The sequence below is a fragment of the Bactrocera tryoni genome, chromosome 4, assembly GCF_016617805.1.
Source record: "Bactrocera tryoni isolate S06 chromosome 4, CSIRO_BtryS06_freeze2, whole genome shotgun sequence".
Taxonomy (NCBI): Eukaryota; Metazoa; Arthropoda; class Insecta; order Diptera; family Tephritidae; genus Bactrocera; species Bactrocera tryoni.
In genome coordinates this window covers 47,292,650-47,313,973 of record NC_052502.1, presented here as the reverse complement: position 1 = coordinate 47,313,973, position 21,324 = coordinate 47,292,650, and the positions used below count along the sequence as shown (strand labels likewise).

At 33.7% G+C, this 21,324-nt stretch overlaps 1 protein-coding gene across 5 annotated transcripts in view; it reads left to right on the top strand.

Annotated features, from left to right (window-relative positions):
• LOC120774786 (disks large 1 tumor suppressor protein) overlaps nucleotides 1–14,121 on the top strand; it is a 58,688-nt gene extending 44,567 nt beyond the window's left edge. For 3 of the 5 annotated variants that reach the window (XM_040104568.1, XM_040104567.1, XM_040104566.1), the window contains 4 exons: nucleotides 9,929–10,078; nucleotides 10,164–10,446; nucleotides 13,227–13,318; nucleotides 13,389–14,121. In XM_040104568.1, coding sequence (XP_039960502.1) covers nucleotides 9,929–10,078; nucleotides 10,164–10,446; nucleotides 13,227–13,318; nucleotides 13,389–13,495 — 632 coding nt within the window. In that variant the 3' untranslated portion in view covers nucleotides 13,496–14,121. Of the gene's footprint in view, nucleotides 1–3,571; nucleotides 3,653–9,928; nucleotides 10,079–10,163; nucleotides 10,447–13,226; nucleotides 13,319–13,388 lie in introns of all 5 variants that reach the window. The other 2 variants (XM_040104565.1, XM_040104564.1) reach the window with 1 other exon arrangement.
• Nucleotides 14,122–21,324: the final 7,203 nt, after the last annotated feature.

The window sequence follows — 21,324 nt, the reverse complement described above, 5'->3', positions numbered from 1 at the left end:
CGTTTCAAACTCGATGCAGTTTTTGGCATTGAAATCATAGCCTTCAACTTGTTCAAACATTTTTCAATTTACACTTTGAAGAATTAAAAACGTTTTGCGAATTTTTTCAAGTTGAAAGAATCTTGAAAAAGTTTGTTCCATTGAAGTCGTATTTTTTATCGTTTGAGAAACCCTCCGCATTTTTGCATTCTTTTTTTTTCCAATGACTTTGTTGAATATTTTTTGTTGTTTGTACATGCTCGCATGTCCATTTTTCAATCGAAATTGGCAACGATCGAGAAAGAAAAAAAATAGCATTTGCAAGAGCGAATTGAACACAATTTCATTCCTTTCACTTTAACCACCAAACTCAATGTTTTGAATGCGAACATATGCAACGGGACTGATTTTGACTGAGACCGATATGGTAACCCTACCCTTACAGGATCATCTAAAGTGAAAAAAATACGTGTTATAGTTAAAACCTTAATTTACACTTGGACAAAGGAAAAAAACTTAAAATTGGGTTTTTGGCAGACATTTTAAGAAAAAAAATTGAAATTAAAAAATAAAAAGAAAATTTCGCGACATTTTTTTTTTTTCAAAAAGTTGTTATCGAAAGAAAATTATTCGTTCAAGTCTTTAAGAATTGTAACTCAAAAATTTTATGAATTCGAGAAATGAAAAATTATGAAAATCGAGAAATCTTGCCAACCGACTTCAAAAACACAGTTTCGAGAAAAAGAAGGTGCGCTCCAAGCTCTCATAGAAGATATCTTTGGTCACATCGTCCTTCTCTTCCGTCGGGGCGTGGGCGCAAATCAGCGATATTTTGAAGAACTTAACCTTGTTGCGGATTGTGGCTAGACGTTCCTTTATATGGCCACTGTAGTAAAACCACAAAATGGGGTCTCTCATCCGAGGCTGTTTTGATCTCTTCATTGGAACTGCTTTTACGTGGTCGTTCCCAAACCCAGCGCATAATCCTGCGGAGGGATGATTCGCTTTAGCTCGCCTTCAAACGGATGTTTTTCGGTGACACAGAGAATACCTGGTCTAAGACCGATCTTAGAAAAACTTGTTTTTATACTTGAGATTCTTCTCATTGTAGCGATCGTTTCTACGTAAACTTCCATAGAGAAGCTACTGTCTTTCTACCTTAAAGCTTTGAGGCAGGCAGCTCAGTCCGAAGTGATATGTATTTACCTCTAGCACAGATACGACACAAAACACTCGGAATCCACCAAGCACCAAACCTTGAATGGATTTCCACTAAAAGCATATCGGACATAAGTAGTTTCATCAAATCCTCAAAATGGTTTGAGAGAGAAGGTGAAATGTAATAGCAGATACAGGAGGTTCTACGAATAGTGTATCAAAATGGCACATCAAGTGCCAATTGAGCCCGATAGGACTGCACTCCTACCTACCTACCTACCTTGATTCAATGAAAATTGCGTTAATTATTTCCAAAGTTTCAGAAAAATTTAGACTGAAGCGTAAAAAGTTCATTGAACAAAACTTAGTCTTTCGATTTGTGTCAAAACAGACAACTGTGTGCTTTTATCTAAACTGGATGATTTCAACATCTTATTCTATGCAAAGTGTATCTATCTGTTAGTTCGAAATAAAGGGCTTAAGATCTAGCAATAAGCATTTATTTCCGTTCCATTTTCCAACCTTCTAAACTCGGTGAAAGCGAGTACCAAATTATCACTATTTGCTCAAGTTAACGCCGTAGAATAGGAAGCTAAGACTTTAGCTCGTATATAAATACACTGTTGTACTTATATATTGTAAATATATAATTACTACCTCTTTTTAGAACGCTCAAATTATGTATTGACAAAATTCAACACAAATTTTGAATTTATTTCTATTTTTTCAGTTTTATATGTTTGTTTTTGTGTTTTGCTTCATTTTCAATTGTTTATACTTCGCGTATCAATTTGCTAAGCGTCAGTCACGCAAATCGAACTTCGCTGCAGTTTTATGCACAGCCTGCTTGAGGCTTGTATCCTGTGATAACCCAGCGTGCTTCGTTTTTTGTTCTACTATAATTTTTCACTTTGAAAACTTTCGTTTTGATTTTCCTCCAACTGATTTATTAGTCTAAAATATATTGTAAATACTAATGTAGATTTAAGCTACCGCCAATGTACTTCCTCACCGGACCATGCAGCAACATCTTCCTCACAGAAACCTTATTTGGACCCCGCAAATATAACCGCGTATTAAGATATATACCCAATGCACTGTGTAAATCAGTAGGCCGTTAGTATACAGTAGGCAATATTTGTTGCATAACTAAATATCTATCTTGTGCGCCTAAAAGTGTGTCGTCAGTTGTACGCGACTAGTTGTATAATCCATTGCATACTTTTGTGCGTGTTTTTCCAAAAATTTAGGCCACATTTGTGTTTGAACAAATTCTTAGTGAATTTTTACCCCGTAAACTGTTTCTGCTGCCAATTTTGTTAGAAAATTAGTTATAAATATAAACAATTGTGTACGTCAATCCACTCCAACAGCGCATACCAGAACCTCTGCTCAACTCGAAACTCCCTCACACACACAATTCTCCACTACCACCATCACTCGGTTAGTTACATAGCAACTCGGCTTACGAAAATATTTACATTTGTTGAATCTACAATTGCTTTGTTAGGTTTGTTCGTTCTGTTTTGTGTTTCATAACTCCTTTTATGGTTTCACTTTCAGCCCTTTCATTGAGTAACTACTTTTATTCAAACAAAGCCTTTGTTTACTCTCCCACTTAAGTATATGAGTTGGTATCATTTTGTTGCAAATTCACCATTTTGGTTGCAAATTGTGTACTTTTGAAATTAAAAATAATATTTTTTTAAAATCAACACACACATACATATATACTTATTGACATATCAGCATACAAGTCTTCACAACTTTTTTGTTTTGCAAAATTTTACTTCATGAACACACACAATTAAGATTAAAGTTAAAATTCAAATTGAATTGAAATGAAGTATACACCGTCAAAATGTACAGAAATAATAGATTTTCTTTTTCTTTTGAATTTTTGTCGTATTTTTCTACTCCTACTACTCTACCATCACTACTTTTACTACCTACTCCATTACCAACTACCTACTACTACTTTGCCACTCTGCTACTATTTCAACTACTACTACTGCTCTCGTTCGCAAATCTACTCTTCTAAAACGTTATCGATTAATTGACTGATTGATTGATTGATTGTTTGTAATGTTTTAATTCGAAAATAAAAAATCAAAAACTGTTTCGTTATTCAACAAATGGCCAAATCCAACTACTACTACCATCACAAATCAAATGAACCGATACAAACAAATCAAAATGTATGCGATATCTTTAACGAAACCACTATGAAACATGTGTGCCGTAACAACCGTTACGGTGGGATTGCATTGAAAACGGCTAACTACTATCTACTACTACTTCTACTACTATTTTGTATCACTACTACCAACCACTAAACAATTGTATGCCATCAACACAACAACAACAAATACTACTACTATTACCGCTATCAACAACAACAACAACACGAACAACGTAACGTTCGCATTAAAAGCCGAAATTATCTACCGTGTGGAGTTGCCAGACATGGAGCAGATAACACTAATCTATTTGGAGAATAGCGATGCTGACTATCGTAAGTCCAGCGGCTGAATGAAAAAAATAAATTTCAAAAAAAAAAAGTATTAAATAAAAAATGCGTAATACAAAAAAGTAAAAAAGTATAAAAAAAAAATTTAAAAAATAATTAAATAAGTATATTCAAGAGTGCCAACATAAAAAAATGTTTTAAAAATTTTCAAAAAAATAATAATAATTGTTAAAGCAATTTTGAATTAGCAAGTGCAATGTTTAAAATAATATAATTACCGTTAACAGTTTTAAGTTTGTTTAAGCAACAAAAAAGCAAAGCAACACAAGCAGCAAAGCTTAGCAATTTAAAAGTTTACCCAAAACAAGTATTTTATGTTAGCTTTTGTGTTGAAAAAATTAAAAAAAAATTAAAAAAATAAAAAAATCGAAAAAGTATTAAAAGTCACAGCAATTTAAATTTTAAAGTAGCAACCAAATTTAAGCATATACATTAAAGAAAAAAGTATTAAAATGACAGTATTTTGTTCTCTTAATTTCGATATTTATATATATACATATATGTACTTTTTACCTTAAAGCGTCTTTTTTCTGGTTTGTTTCGTTCGTACGTTCGTTCGATTGTGCATTTCTTATGAAACATACTATTTCGTTTACTTTACTCTTAACTCTGCCACGCCACACCACTCTACACCACACACACGTGTTTTTGCCGTCGCCCCATGTTCCGTTACAGCGCAACGTTTAAAATCATATTAATTAAAAAAACAAAAAAAAAAATCACAAATTTATTTTTCAAACAACATGATTATGCTGAAAATACCTTTTACACTTTACTTGCGTTACGTTATCGTTACGTTAACGTTATGTTACGTTATGTATTGGCTTGTTTTATGTTCTGAAACTTTGCGTGCTACAGCTGCTTGTTTGAATTTAATTGTTTGTTGCTCATTTCCTTAGCGTTTTTAATTTTGTAGTTGAAACTTGTTTCGAAAATTATCCACCTACCCAGTTCCTGAAGAGAAATTCCCTATAGTTTACACTTTCGGTTTAATTTTTATGTTCTTCACGTTTGTTCCTGTACCTCTTATAGCTTTTAGCCGAAAAATAGCTGAATTTGTTTTCGATTTTATGAAATGTTATTTAAAAATTTTAAAAAAATTTTTGTATTGAACTTTCAAATTCGTTTGACGTTTTCTGAACTCTGTGCTGTTTGACCTAATTTTGTTCGTATTTCAGTTGTATTGATACACAATTTTGGCTTCTACTGCGATTTTTTTTAGAATATTTATTCTTCGTTTCACAATTCCTCCTTTTTTAACAGATTCTGAACAACACCTACCGTCGTTAGTTGCTAAATTTGTTCCTTCGTACGTTTGTTTGTTCCTTCGTTTATTTATTTGTTCCTTCATACGTTTATTTGTTCCTTCGTACGTTTGTTTGTTCCTCATATGTTCTCTCGTTCCTTGCTCGTGTCTCCAAACCAAATCCAAACCACTGTACCACCAACATCACCGCCACCACCGCCACCACCGTCACCACACCCATCGCCTTTAACGGTCCATACACCAACTCGCTGTTACGTACACATCCAGCCTGTACCGTTAAACACGTACAATCACACGTAGTTGCATTTCGTTCGTTTACTTTTACGTTTTACTTTGAATTTTGGTATGCAAGTCAGCAATTTGCAGCGACGCATAAATTTTGTCTCTTGCCTACTTTTGGGCTGCATCACCCATATTTTTTGTCTTCTCGCCATTTTCTTTTACATACATACATACATACTTGAGACCCACCCACCTTTTGTCGCATTCGCTCGCCCGTTACTTCGTTTGTCTAGTATGTAGTCTAGTCTAGCATCTAGCAATCTTGTTTGTAGACCCCGCTCACCCTATTTTAGGTTCTCAAAGCATCCACCAACAATATCTTTTTACCAAGTACCAACAACAAAATCGTAGTGCCGTCGCATTCTAGACAATTTACACTATTTTCATTTACTTTTTTCTACTTATTTCGTTCTACATTTTTGGTTATAATTCCGATTTTTTAATTGCTAATTGCATTTGGTATGAATTGTTTTGCTGTTGTTGTTGTTCTAATGTATTGTTATACCTCCAATATTTTAGTGCATATAGCTCGTATTTGATATGATTTAATAATGCCTTGAGACCATACAATACCCCGAATAGTCCCTTTTGCTGGAGAAGTAGTTTTTCTAGGTTAAAAAAATCGTATGTCTTCCATTTTGTTTAGTGTAAAATATATAGTATAACCTCGAACTGTGTATTTTAAGAATATAGTGAGTCTTCAACTCAATTCAAGTTTTTTGTTTTTAAAGCCAAAATAGTTAAGTAAGTAATAGTTAGTAATAGTTTGTGGTTTTGAGTAGACGAATGTAGCTTGATCTATATAAAGACACAATTTATCGATTAGTTTATTACAGCTGCGTTAGACCTTAGAATGGCATGTTTTAGCGGTATGCCAATAAATAGTAGAATTGTTTCAGAATATGAGTTTTAAAATTCTATGTAATGTTAGTTCATATTGAGGATAATAAGAAACTGTAGAAATCATTTAGAAAATTATTAAAAATTCGTATTAATAGTTGCTAGATTTATGTTAATATCAGACGTAGGTCTATTAATGAAGCCAAAACAAAAATTGAATTATGCAAGGATCGTTTTTAATTTTCGAAATTTCAAATAAATATCGTATTGTAAAAAAAAAGTATTTCGAGAAAATAAGGAAACCGATTTTTCTTTTATCTTAAAAATTATACAGAAACCTTTATACTGTTTTGAAAAAAAAAAAAAAAAATTTCGATAGTTATTTTTATGTTTTTTATGTTGATTCAAAATCGCGTCAATACGCGTCCTTAAGGACGATTACTCCTCATGCACTTAGCAACTGAAGTTCATCTGGTATCGCAAAGGACCAAAACTGGTCTAAGCGTGCCTTATTGGCAAAAGAAGTAGGAAGACTATGACACATGATCACGCCCTCTCTGCGAGAGATCTCATTGCCATTAAAATAATTTCAGTTCAAGTTCAATCCTTTGAACTCGGCATATAACATCTACCTACAGCAAATTGATTGATTGAATTGCTTCAACACCAAATTATCAAAAAAAAAAACCTCACAAATGTACATATTTCAATTAAGTTATTGAAGCTAACAATTTCTCACAGCGTTCTGAAAGAGAACTGCTACAAAAATTTATTGTTTCAATTTAAAAAGGTCCTTTTATTGCTGAGTTATTGGCTTGAAGCTATGCTACTAGGAAACCAAACTGCTTTGGCATATTTGTTGAAAAGTATTCGAAACGAAAAAGTGAAGCCGTTATTTTTAGAACTAGAAAGGAAGAAATTTTATTAAATTATTTGCTCCAACACGAACCAATTGTGTTGCATTCCTCTCATTGGTAGAGAAATACCTCTTTTAAGCCACATAATATTTTATTATTTTATACAAGAAGCTTGTTATTGCATTATGCTTTTGTCCACTGCTATCAGCTGAGCTCCGGTGTAAACCTTCTGTTTACAAATTCAGCTTTGTAAAGTTCGATCGATTTCTCGTCGCCGCAAGCAATCATTTTGATTTGGTAGCAGCTATCATGCGTGTATGATAGTGGTGGACCCGAATTGCTTAGTGCCAACTCCTACACCACATTTGTCAGCACAGTTTGCACCCACTTTTATTGAGCTCTGGAAAGCAAATGACTTAGCGGGCGTCACTCCCTTTGTCTTCTGCTTTTTGGCTGCCACTGATGGCGGTTCAAGCTTAAAGTTGGGTAGAACCGCTTCCGCGCAATTAATGGAATCGTGGAGCTTCTTGTCAGTTCCTCATTGGTTAGAGGTTGCAGTTATACCTTCCATAACAGTTAGGCAGCACGACGCTTCTCCGCATATCCGAATGCCTAAACCATTTTTTGACGGATGCTTCGTTTAATTACTAAATATATACATAAAGGGGTTTCACGTAGTCTCATAAAGTTATAAGTTATAACCATCCGAAAACATAGCGTTCAGAGTTTTGTATTTGCGTAAACTTATTTTATTATGCAATCCAATAACAAATTTTTTAAACTAGTACAAAAATTTATGATTTTATGATTTTACGATGCTTTAGCGTTGTGAGTACCCCAATAGTTCAAAAAAAGCTGGTTTTGAAATATTTACCGGAACGATATGAAATTTTCTGTGAAAATAAAATTTAAAAAATCGATTTTTTGAAAATTCTAACTGTATATAACCCTTTAAGGGGGTATTCTGGTCCTGAAGCATGACTTTCAGGTAATTTTTAAAGTGTCGTAAAAAAAGGCAATTAATACTTTTACTATCCATTTTTTTATTAGTTATTTGTTAATTTTAGAAGAGTACAGAAAAAAATTAAAAACTAACAAAAGGAAAAAATTTCAAAAATTATGAGCTGACGAAGTGGGGGGTCTCTAAAAATTTCCACGTGACCATACCCAGGATTATCTTAAACCAAAACAAAAAAGATTATTAATCTAGAATAATGTCGCAATGGCCGGAACTACGGAAAAGTGGGAAAAAATTGTTTTCACAAAATGGCGACTGCCTGAAAAAAAAAGTTTTTTTGGATCACTTTTTCTGACTATTTCGAATTTTTAAAAATAATAAAAATAAAAATTTGGGGATGGGGCTAGTTCCAACCATAGACAAGCCTATAAAGAAGACTATAAAAATTTCAAGTAAATCGGTCCAGTAGAACCTGAGAAATCGTGGGTATCGTTCCGAAAAACTCAGTTTTGAGAAAATCGCGTTTAAAGTTTTGCGTAAAGTCTTTTATTCGATTAGTTCCGGCCGAACCAGTTTGGATGCTGGGTCAGAAAAATGCCTATATCTCCGAAAATATTTGAATTTTGAAAAATCCTCTTGTACACATATTCTTGAATAGTTAAACTTTGAAAATATAAAAAAAATCGATTTTTTTAAATTTCTAGACCAGAATACCTCCTTAAGTCCAGTTTGGATGTTGTGCCAGCAAAATTCCTATAACTCCGAAAATAGTTTGAGTTTTGGAAAATCGTCAAGTTGACATGTTTTTGAAATTTTTTTTTTAGTTCTAGACTAGAATACCCCCTTAAGCAAGCTTTTAGTTTCGCAGCATGTTGTTTGATTATTTATTTCGTTATTACTTACAGTTTATTAATGAACATTTATGCTAATAACATTAGATAAATTATGAATTCGCTACATTGGTATGTAGAACCCTGGAGATAATGTTCAACAAAAAAAAAATCGATAGCTTGTTAAATAAATAGAGTTTTCTGTTTCAAAAATATGAAAATAAGAGCAATTGATTACTTTCCACATGAAAGTATGTAATATATTTTATTGTTTAGATAGTTTAAATAATAACTGTACAGGGATTATTAAATATACAACCATTATTCTTAACCATTTTTGTTAATTATAAGTAATTCGCAAAATCTATTGCTGTCTGTCCGTTAGCTATTAATTATCGTTAGGGTATATAAGCCTGTGTATAATATGTTGTACGCCTAAACATATGTACATATATACTTATACATATATAATATATGTACATACATACTTAAATTACTGTTAATGTGTGTGTGTACCTGCCTCGCCCTTGGAGCTCAATTTGTGCATTTTCGTTTCTGCTAAATTTTATTTCTACACCGAACTTTAGTTAAGAACTCGAATTGTGAATTGTTTTAGTGCAAAAAATAAAGAAATATTGTTTGTTGTCCCTCGTTGCGCTTTGTTGTGTCTGTCGCCTTGTGTTTTTCTGTTTCGCCTATTACAACTACAAAGAAATTATTATTAGTAGCCGCTCTTAAAAACGTTTGGTTGTTTTAAGTTTGTAATGTAAATGCGAAAAATTTCTACTGATGATTGAAAATAAATAAATTGATTAATTAAAAATTAATATTTTCTAGCAAAACAGTGAATGCAAGCCACTCCAAAAGTACAAAAATTTGAAAAGAAATAAATAAAAAATTAAACAAAGCAAAAAATTATGCTCTGCAAGCGTCATTGCATTCCCAAAATGTTGGTAGGGCAGATAATTCGCTAATAATTTAGTAATTCTTTGCCGTAAATAAATATTTATAAAATTAATTAACTTAAAATATATTTACAAATATATACCTATATGCATATATACTTATATAATAAATATTATTCGATCAATATGAACTGTCAATGAGAAATGTCAATTGCATATTTTGCATTGCATTGAAAACATCTATTTTTTTTTGTTTTTGTTTCGTTCACAACTTCCATACTTCATTACCGTCATGACATCCCGTTTTATGCATATTTTACAGCATCCGAAGAGAATGTGCTCTCGTACGAGGCCGTACAACGGTTATCCATTAACTATACACGACCCGTAATTGTGCTCGGCCCATTGAAGGATCGCATCAATGATGACTTGATATCGGAGTATCCCGAGAAGTTCGGCTCCTGTGTGCCACGTGAGTGTAGCGCAAAATACAAATACTCCTACAAGAACAATGAAAAATACAATAAATATTATTATATATTTACTTTCCATTGCAGACACGACTCGGCCGAAGCGTGATTACGAGGTGGATGGTCGTGATTATCATTTTGTTTCGTCACGTGAGCAAATGGAACGCGATATACAAAATCATCTGTTCATCGAAGCGGGCCAATACAATGACAACCTCTATGGCACATCGGTGGCGAGCGTACGCGAAGTTGCGGAGAAGGGTAAACACTGCATTTTAGATGTCTCCGGCAATGCTATTAAGCGGTTGCAAGTCGCTCAACTATATCCAATTGCTATATTTATCAAACCGAAATCGGTGGACTCAATAATGTAAGTTTCGAAATGTTTATTCTATAAACTGTATTTAAGACTCTTTCGAGCATTTCGACTGGTGACTGGCGAATGACACGCGTGATCTTTTGCTCAAAGGCTTGAATCGAAGCGGAATTGTACGCATAACGGTGTTATAACACTGAAATTATCTACTCCATTGATTGATGCGATGTGTGGGATGTGGCGCCGTCTTATAAAAACCAAATGCCGCTGAGATCACGAGCTTCAATTTCAGACATCCAAAAGTCGATTATTATGGCGCGATAACGGTTGCCATTGACGGTTACGTTCTCACTTCTTGCAGCATTTGAAGAAATATGGATCGATCTTTTTCAGCTCTTGAATCTCTTTCTTCTTCGTCCCCAATGCGGCAAATTTTGCTTGTTTACATACCCATTGAGACAGAAATGAGTCTCATTGCTGAATAAAATTTGGCTCGAAAACTTCGGGTCTTCTTGGAACTTTTCAAGAGCCCATAGAACGAAGCGATATCGCTTGGGTAGGTCGAGCGGCTTCAGTTCTTGCACAAAAACGTTTTCAATTTAAGATCTCGACCTAAAATGCGCCAAGTCGTTCAATACGTCAGTCCGAGTTGCTGTGAACGGTATCGAATCGTTTCTTCACGGTCTCCGTGTACACTCACAGTTACGGTTGCTATATTTTCTTCTATTCGGTCGAATATTATCCAATAATGAATGCTGGGTCTCAAGATGGGTAACGATGTTGCGCATAGTACGCTCAGTAGGCCAAATATGTTGACTATAAGTTGAGCGAAGCCCGCGAATTCCATGATGAAATGCCAAACAAGACTGAACAAAATTAACATGGCAGCTCGACACGACTTCCTCGTGATCTGTCCGAAAAAAAGCTATTGAAAAAAGTAGCTCTACTTGGATCACCTGATATATGAAATTTCGTAATAGGTACTAAATTGTATCACTATATATCAGTAAAGTTAGCGAAGTAAATCAAAGATAAGGAAGATAAATGAATGGATTTTTCGCTATTTCTGACTCTGCACGATAGCGAAAAAAGCCTTCCAAAGTATTGAAAAATTTTAAAGATCTATTGGTATAAAGGCGTAAGGAAACAAGGAGGTTCTCTTATTCGCTATATGGTATTGTGGCTAGGGAAGTAACGTACCGATATCGACCTTGGTTTTAAGGCAGTGTGGAGAGTGTCAAGGACTTTTTTATGTTCGGTTTTTGACATACTGATAAATGTTAGAGTTTTCTACTTTAAAGAAAAAAAGTCTGGTGGTAAATGTGGCGGTATTCCAGATATTCGATGCTGATGTCCGTCCTTGGAGGAATCCTTATAATATATTTTAATTATCGCATCGGACGGTATTGTTGTCGGTAACTACTATCCAGGCTTTGTATGGATGACAAAGGGCCAGTTAATTGTCATCAAACTCGTTTAACGGAAGGCTTAGGAAACATGCTAATTCGACATGAAGGGACCATAGACAAAAAGGTGTTAGATGAGTTGGTTTCATAGGGCATACAAAGAGTCATGCAGAGACATGTTGCATGCAAGACATAAAGTAAGCATGTGGTACTCGATTCTAGATAAATAGGAATGTCCTTCCACAGTATTCAGAACGATGTTAGGCAAGAGTCACTCTAGCTTCGCAAGGCAACTCGAGCTCTTCTGCTATAGGTGCTGACCATTCACTGGAAGGAAGTGAGTGAAGTTAAAAGTCCACTGTTAATTACTTTCAGTGCATGACTGACGTTCGTTGCCTTCGTAGTTAGGTCGGTGCAATATCGCCCACGTAATCAAGGAATGATCTGTTGACACTTCCGCTTCAAGCAGATGACAGTGCGCATAATTTATACGAAAGCATCCTAGTGGAAACTGCTTGTAGAAAATTCATTATGTGTCTTAACCGTATGCATGCGTGACTCACTATGTAGGTGTTTCACAGCAGACATCAAAATGTATCCTTCTATTGTACGGAGTGCAATGTCTGACACGTTTGCAGTCTCTTCGTCTGCGTTCCACTACGTCTAAGAAACCCTACCAGCGCTGTGTAATTTATGACCGACCCGCCAAATTCCTTATATGTTGCGAACAACGTTTCTTGTCGTCTCCCTGCGTGTTGTCGGCTAGCGACTTGAGGATTTTGTTGCGGCTCTGTACTTTGGCAGTCATTTGCAGAGTGGAATTATACATGATATGAAGTGTTAGACTTAGAACTTACAGGTCGATATTTTCATGCCGCCAGCTGCAATATTAAGATCCAGTCTGTACTCTTTCGTCCAGTTCGTTGTTTTTGTTGTAGCTGCAGAATTCTGCCGAGTTGACGGCCCTTGACTGGATAAGAAATCCGGGTCCGTTTCGGTTACATAGACCCGACTGTCGTGGGTACGGCGCCCAGTTCATGAATATGGTCGCTGCGGATTTAGTGGGGAAGAGTGTTGTTCTCTTTGCACAAAAGAAGCCAGAAAAGTCGGTGAGATAATTGTTTACTCTGGAACACATGCCAACGATTACTTTGCCCGTTGTTAATATCGTGATGGGAATTCCCACTGGTGGTTGAGGAAGCTTCGAGCTCATAGATGTGAACCCGAAGTGGATCCCCTCCATCTTTGGAACACAAAATTAATTCTTGTTAACTTTGAATTTTGACCTCGAATCTGTATTATACAGATAATTGCCGACCGCTCAGATAACTCGTTGTCAATATTTTCAGACCTATAGGAAGTGTAGAGTTGAAGTCTTGTAGTACTTCGAGGTATACAATAAACAAATTTTTTCTCATTTGCTTCCAGGGAAATGAATCGACGCATGACGGAAGAGCAAGCGAAGAAAACTTACGAACGTGCGATTAAAATGGAACAAGAATTCGGCGAATACTTCACAGGTTAGTACCAAACGCTTCCATAACCATAAATAATATGTAAATAATAATTATCATGTATATACGTTTGTAGGTGTGGTCCAAGGCGACACCATCGAAGAGATCTACAGTAAAGTCAAAGCGATGATCTGGTCACAATCAGGACCAATCATTTGGGTACCATCCAAAGAATCTCTATGACCAACAGCCACGACGACATGGACACTGCCGCCTCGAGTACGCTGTCGACCAGTCTCGAGATCAACAACAAATCAACATCAACAGCAAACGCACTGATTTTGAACGACATTGATGGAACACGATGTCGCCAACAACAACGACAACACACACACACTCACAACACGTAACCGAAACGCAGCCGATGATTCACGTGGATGCGTTATGCAAATGAGCTAAAGCAAGCGAATACAAAATATTTGACAGACACACTCACACACACACGCGGCATGCAAACTTCAATCTTCGCAGAATCATGTCACACCCACGCGCAAAATGTCACCAGCCTTAAGCAAATATATACCAGCTAAAAGCAAACAAGGTCTATCAGGCCTTGGTGACGCAATATGGCTGGTGTTTCAGTCTGTACTGTCAATGTGTGTGTGCGTGTGTTTGTGTGGTTGCCTATTTGCAGTCGGTTGCTTACGTCGTTGATGCGACCGCGCGTTTTGAAGAAAAAAGTGGAGAAAATATGAAACTAAAAACACTATAGAAGAAATATGTTGTAGCTAATAAAGAGAAAACAACAAAAACAAAAACAAATAATAATAATGAATAGGCATAAGTCAGGCTGCGACTACTCTACTACATATATATTGATAATGATGATGATGATGATGGTGCATTTGTTGTTTGTTTGTTACCGCTAGCAATTAAAAAGAAATTCGATAATCGTTTAATACATATATATGTGTGTATATATAAATATACAGCTGCATATATAAAATTATATATATATATAAATAATTAGTAACGAAGCAGAAATTTAATAAAATTGTAATGCATATGAGTACACACACGCTCTTCATACATACATATATAAAGAAATTGCAAATTCTACACGCATACATACCTACATATATAAATACCGACGTACATACATAACTATTTGCATATATCATACACAAAAACAATAATAAAAATAATAAGAAATCAATTGCAATGAGAGCAGCAACTAGAAATTGCGCAAAGGAGACGTCAGAAAATAACGAAAATGCAAGCGCAAGCAAGAGCATGTAATAAATGCCGCACACAAAGTAAATAAGTTAAAATTATAACCAGTGCCGATGAACAAACTCGCTTACATATGTACAATAGGCAATGCAGCAATGACTAAAAACCGTTGAAGTGAAGTTAAAGTTGAAGAAGTATAGCGAAAAATAGCGTGCGAAGAGAGTTAGCAAAACCTAACCTAAAAATTGCAAATTTAAATTTGAGAAATGCGTAGTTAAAGTGAAAAAAAATTAAGAATTGTTTTATTAACGTTATAACGTACAATAATTTATTTATATTACATATAAATATATATACAAATCTATATATAAAAACCTTATAAGCAAAAAAAAAGTAAAGTAAAGTAAAGCAGAATTGTTAAATGCGGTGTATGTTGAAAAAATAACTGTATTTGTCATAAACAATTGTATGTAACAGCAAAATGCAACAAAACTACAACAAAATATTTTATGTAATAATTACGCATATAATTTTTTATTATTTACTCTTAGTGTTAACAACAATTTTACTTTCCTACAAACTGTCACAATCTGAGTTGATATTGTCTCAACGCTAGTGTAGCAATAATAATAACAACAACTATGTATTGAAAAACAAGAGAGAAACAGTGCAAACAATTGTTTGTGTTTTTATGTTAAATATTTTGTATGCGTTGTATGCCGCTAAAATGGTTTTTTTTCGAGTTTAAAAATAGCTACTTTACTTTTATAACACACTGTAAGCGTGCAAACTGCAATTTTGTTGTTGTTGCATGCATAAGGCTCATAATTTGTTTAATATTTATTTGTATTTGTATTTGTATTGCTCAGTTGGTTATATATTTTGGAAAAAGTTAGAATTTACACCAACAACATTACTTTAAGCCTTGTAAATGTGCTTATGCAAAGAGGCATAGTCAAAATAGTGAGGTTAAATTCGAATATGCTACTTAACTACATACACGCACACATACATACATTAAACTATATTACTTTTATTTATAATTTACCATTTACCACTCTGTTTTACGAGTTTACGTTAAACTTTTACACACTTACAACAACTACATAACTGTTCTTTATTATTTTTAGGTTATGTTACACTTTAATTTAAGCGCTTAATTTAAAGATATTTTACATTTTTGTTGTAAAGCTGTCACTGACCACCAACCAACTGGGCGGCTTGCATTGTTTTCACACTTATTTAATCCTTTAACAACTGCTTGCCTCTCCGTAACGGCTGCAGCACACGCGCCATAAGCGCCCACTCACAGCAGTGCCAACGGCGCGGCGTTGTTGTTTGTGCGTGTTTGTGCAAAAGCGAACAGCTTCAAACCCTATTAGTCCTATGCATACTACTATTGTATACAACAGCAACAAAAACTACAAATACTATTATTATATAAATTATTACTGCTACTCCGCTACACTATTTATTGTTCAAGTATATGTGTGTGTGTGTAATGTTAATGTTTCTTTCTTATTCTAGTTAAATATTATCTTTGTCTTACATTTTAATTATTATTATTTTTATTTAAAAACTATTGTACAAGTTATTACAAGCACATATAGTGCGTACTCAACATACATGCATACTTAATAGTAAAACACAAAACACAACAACAAAAAATAACATAAAAAACAAGAAAATTAAGCAAAAAAATATGCAAACTTAACAATAACAAGAACAAAAAATACTTTTTTTCAACGAATATCTAAACTAAAATGCGTTAAGTGCAAGAACAAGAGCGTAAACAATAATACAGAATTTAAGTAAACAATTTAACTTAATTAAATCGTTTCATTTTTATTCAAAAAATAAAAAAAAAAAACACAATATTGTTTCATTTGCTTTATATAACTAGTATATTTTAGTTTCAAATACACGAAAACAGTTGGAAGTTATAATAAAAAACTGCACTCAATTGCTGCCAATAGCAATTTCAAACGTAAATTACACCATTTCGCATTTTTGTAAAGAAACTTGTATGCGAAATTTTCCATTTTATGCCTACCAAAGCAGCACTCTCCGTATTACAAGCGAATTTTACTCTATACCCGCAACAATTTTTAAGTTGCCTATAAACAGTTAGCAAGCCACGACCATGCACTTTCAATTGACACCTGTTTCATTGAAATCGGTTGAGATTTGTCCGAGTTATGCTTAAAAACGTTTAAATAGCTCATTTATTAGCAAAAGCAGCTAATTTAGCCGAGACACACACCACACGTGCTCGCATGCGATTTCTTGCGTTTACAATTTTGCCGACATGCACCAGGCGCGCAGCAGTGCCAAGTAGGTGGCTGCTGCAAAAATATGTCGAAAATCGTAGCATGCTTTTAGGCGTCCCATGAGAGCTGTACGCAAAATTGCTGTTTGTACTGTACTCCTTAGTACATTACTATATCGTGCAGCTTTTTAAGCATAACTTGCGTTTTCCTGCACGGATTTTGCTGATTTAAACGGCAAATTAAAGCGCATGTGAACACAAATTGATTTAGAATATTAACAAAAATTTCTAGGAAATTAGTGGCTGCGTATTTTTTGTGAATTTATGCCGGAAACAATAAGGCAGCGCAAATATGAATTATGTTTTCTTAAACTTACCACTTTTAAGTGAAACAAGTTTTGCATTGATGTAGGTTTGGTGCATGTATTTTAATGTGTATTAGTAAAAACTCTTGCAGCATGTTTCTACAGAGTATAATAGTTTTTTCTTAGTTTTCAATTTAAAGTTGAACTGAAATCAATTCGAAGCCCTACTTACCTGTGAAATTGAAGCATTGCCGCAATTTTTCCACTACCTTGATTCCATAATATGATACAAGGGTTATATGCATGGCACTGCTGTTGCCAAATACAATATATTGCCTGCTTTAAGGATTTTAAAGGCTGCAATAATTCTAAAAAAAAAACCTTTATTTGGTTATGCCTGCATTTTGTTGCTATAATGGTGAAGGAAAATGCATTGTGAGCGAACGTTGTTATATACATACATAAGCACTAGGTATAGTCTATTTACCATATATTGATATATAGTGGCCGAGCTTCTCCACGTCTCTCCACACAGCTGAAGGTGAGTGAGGTTTGTTGTGTCAGTAATATCCGCAGTGGTCGCTATTAGAAGAACAATGTTTCTATTTTCCAATTATGACACGGTCGGTTTTATGTAAGCACTTATACATACATATATCTGTTATTATACCCTGAACAGTTCCATTTTTTATTATATTTCTCAAATTTATATTTTTTAAGTTTTTATTTTATTTTTTACTTTTTTTATTTTATTTTTTACTTTTTTTATTTTTATTTGTTTTTGTGTCTTTTAATAATAAATTTTATTGCATGTTCTTTTAATTCGATTATATTGTTATTTTAGACATAACTAAACATTGATCAGGGAATTCTGTGTTTGCCACGAAATTTTTAATGCTCAGCAGAAAACATTGGAGATGCATGACGAGCTGAGTCGATTTAGCCATGTTGGAATGCCTGTTGATAAGCGAACTCAGTCCCCCGTTTTTGAGTTAACGATTTGCAATTTTGCATATGTCATTATGGCCGCAAGATGCTGCTCATTTGTCAGAACCATCGATATCGGAGCACAATAGCATATAGCTATTGCCAGTCATACCAACTGATCGATTAAAATTCGGTTCTTGTATGAAAAACTTTTTTATTTGACGAGATATCTTCATGAAATTCGGCACGGATTATTCTTTAAGGCAATTGTATAATATCTGAAGAAATTGTTCAAATCGAACTGCTATAGCACACAGCTGCCATACAAGCTGTGTCATTAAAATCAAGATACAGATCTTTCCATACACTTTTATGCTATAAGAAACGCATTTGTAAAGGTTTTGCTCTTATAGCTTCAGTGCCGCCGAAGTTAGCGTTTTATTTTGTTTTTACTATATACATACATACATACATACATATGTATGTATCATATATGCTAAGTACAGAGGTTTTTACAAAGAACCGCATAGTGTCTTTGGAATCAAAATGGGCACATTTACAACTGTCTGTCCGGAGTCATGCGAAAATGTGGTACACATGCTCTAACAATCTTCTATATTGGCGTAGACACCGCTTACGCGGCAAATAACGGTATTTTAAAATAATTAATAAAAAAGAAGTACAATGTCTATGTAACTAAGAACTTCAATAGCTGAGATATGGCAAAAAAATATGTTGAAATTGGAGCTGTGCTGAAATTTTCTGGAAATATCTTTTTATATTACAAAGCATTCTATATTTTTGTTGTTATGTGGAATTAATTAGTACATATAAGTAAATTTTTAGATTACAAAATAAATAAAATTAATTTTTCCTTTTATTTACAGTTATTTTTATGTACACTTTTACATTGTTTTATTATTATTTTTTCAAAAAAATATTAGCTTGCACTTCTCACAAACAACAACAACAAAAAGCAGATCTTTAAATACATTCACACAGAGCATACATACATACATACATTTATGGGTACACACAAGCAGTAGTAAGAATTTCCATTCAGAGTAAAGTTACGTATACGCAGTGTTGCTCGCTGTTGCTTTAAAAGCAAGCCTCACGTAGAGCATACGCTGTGTGTGTGTGTGTGTGTATGAAAATAGTGTAAAATGGACTATGTCGAACTATGCCGAAAAAAGGTGGCTAACCCCAACGCAAAAATCGATTTAGGTCAGTTTTTAAAAAATATCAATTATACCAATGAAACGGTGACTTGGCTATGTTTATGGACGAATGCGAGAATTTTATCAGCAAAGTTATAAATCGTCACCTAAAATGCAAAATAATGTAACATCACTTTTTATAAGTTTACAGGCGATAGAAAAACCATTTAATAGAAACCACTCATATTGAAACAAATTTGAGTTTTGGTTATGTAATGGTTATATATCGGATATATTACGGTTATAAAATGGTTATATATTGGACAACGGAAGCTTAAAAGTTTATGCTACTTTGTAATATGACGTACTGAATCGCAAGCAATAAAAACGCAATTTCGAATTCGAAACGATGCGTTGTTTTGCATTTAAAGTGACGATATACATATAAGAAAATGTATATACGAATATATCGCTGTTATATGTGATACATTAGCTCAACTGAGTTGTTTGTGGCAACAGTATTCAGGCCATACGAAATCGATTCAACTTGATAGCTTTTTACGAGGGGTTAAATATGATGCTAGGCGCATGGAAAAAATAAACAGAATTTGCTATTGTGACGTCACTGCACGGCTGATATTGTCAAAAACACAAATAATAAATTAACAGTACGCTAAGGTGGTCAAACGCAAACTTCTCTCAATCAATACTATAATATAGCATTTATAGCACAGGAGAAGAGTTACTAGAAACAAAATTTAAAAATCAAAAGCTACAAAGAAGACGGGGCAGTCTATACCCAGATATCTATGGCAGCTGTTTTCTGAGAAAATTGAAAAGTTCAATATCGATAACGGTAAATTTTGATTGAATATTTTTGGACTACACACAAAACTTGCTATACATGAACACACACACGCTTCAAATACTTTCAGAAATTTACTTTCGAAATAAAAAAAATGTTAAGTTAAGTTTTCTACCCATAACAGACCGGGAAAGCTGTTGCAACAACTAGCATATACATTAGGGTGCTTCAAAAAAAAAGTTTTCTCGCACAAATTTTTAAAGTTTGAAAAGTCAAATTTCTGAATATACATATGTATGTATGATGGTTAGTTTTGAAACGAAAACTAATTGGTGAAATTTTAGTTTGAATGAAAAAACGAAAATTCCTGTGTTAAATTAATGGAAATTTAAAAAAAAAAAAGCGACCCCTTCGAGTTAAGCTACAGCGCCTGGTTTGAGGGTGGATTTTTGTTTTGTCACTCTAACATGACTAACATTTGAAGGGTTAAGGTTGAAAAAAAATTAAATTTTTTTTGAAGCACCCTAATAAACATACACGCGAGTATATGAAAACGAAGGAACTAATAAATTAATGAACTATGCATACCATTCTTATGAAAAGCTGCAAATATACAGTATGTAGCGAAAAATGCAAGTATAATGTAAAAAATTGTAGTCATTGTGCCGGCAAGACACGAAGAAAAAAGAAAAAAAAATAAATAAATAAAAATTATTTATTAAAAAAAAAATAAAATAGAAACGAATAAAAAACAATTAAAAATTATTTATTGCAAAAAAAAGGAAATAAAATCGATTTCTAAACTAAACTGATTAAAGACATACATACATGTGTATATACGGTAGCAATGTGTATAAGTAGGCAACATAAATTCTATTGTGAGAATTGCTAAATAAATAATTAGGCAAAATTCAATAATGAGCTAATAAAAAAAACTTCAAAAATGGTTACCTAAACCACGTGTTTAGACCAGACTACTACATTAAAAATTAAAATTTTTCAAAACAAACAATTTTTTGATAACTAATACCTATGAATACTTACAAAATACTCCTCAATCACACATCGTCACCTAAAATGCAAAAAAACTATCATAAAAAAGTCGAAATTGGGTTTTTTATTTCCTTACGATCCACTACTCCACTACATATTTATATGTAGCATTAAATTTTCAGCCGATTGAAACCAATCAATTTGAGTTTTGGTTATAAAATGGTTATATATCGGTTATACCGCTGTCCTATGTAACCAATATATATGCAATATATAACCATTTTATAATCAAAGCTCAAATTTTGCTTCCATATGAGTGGTTTCTATTATACCGCTTTCCTTCGCTGTCAACTCAGCAACTCATGAAAAGTGATGTTACG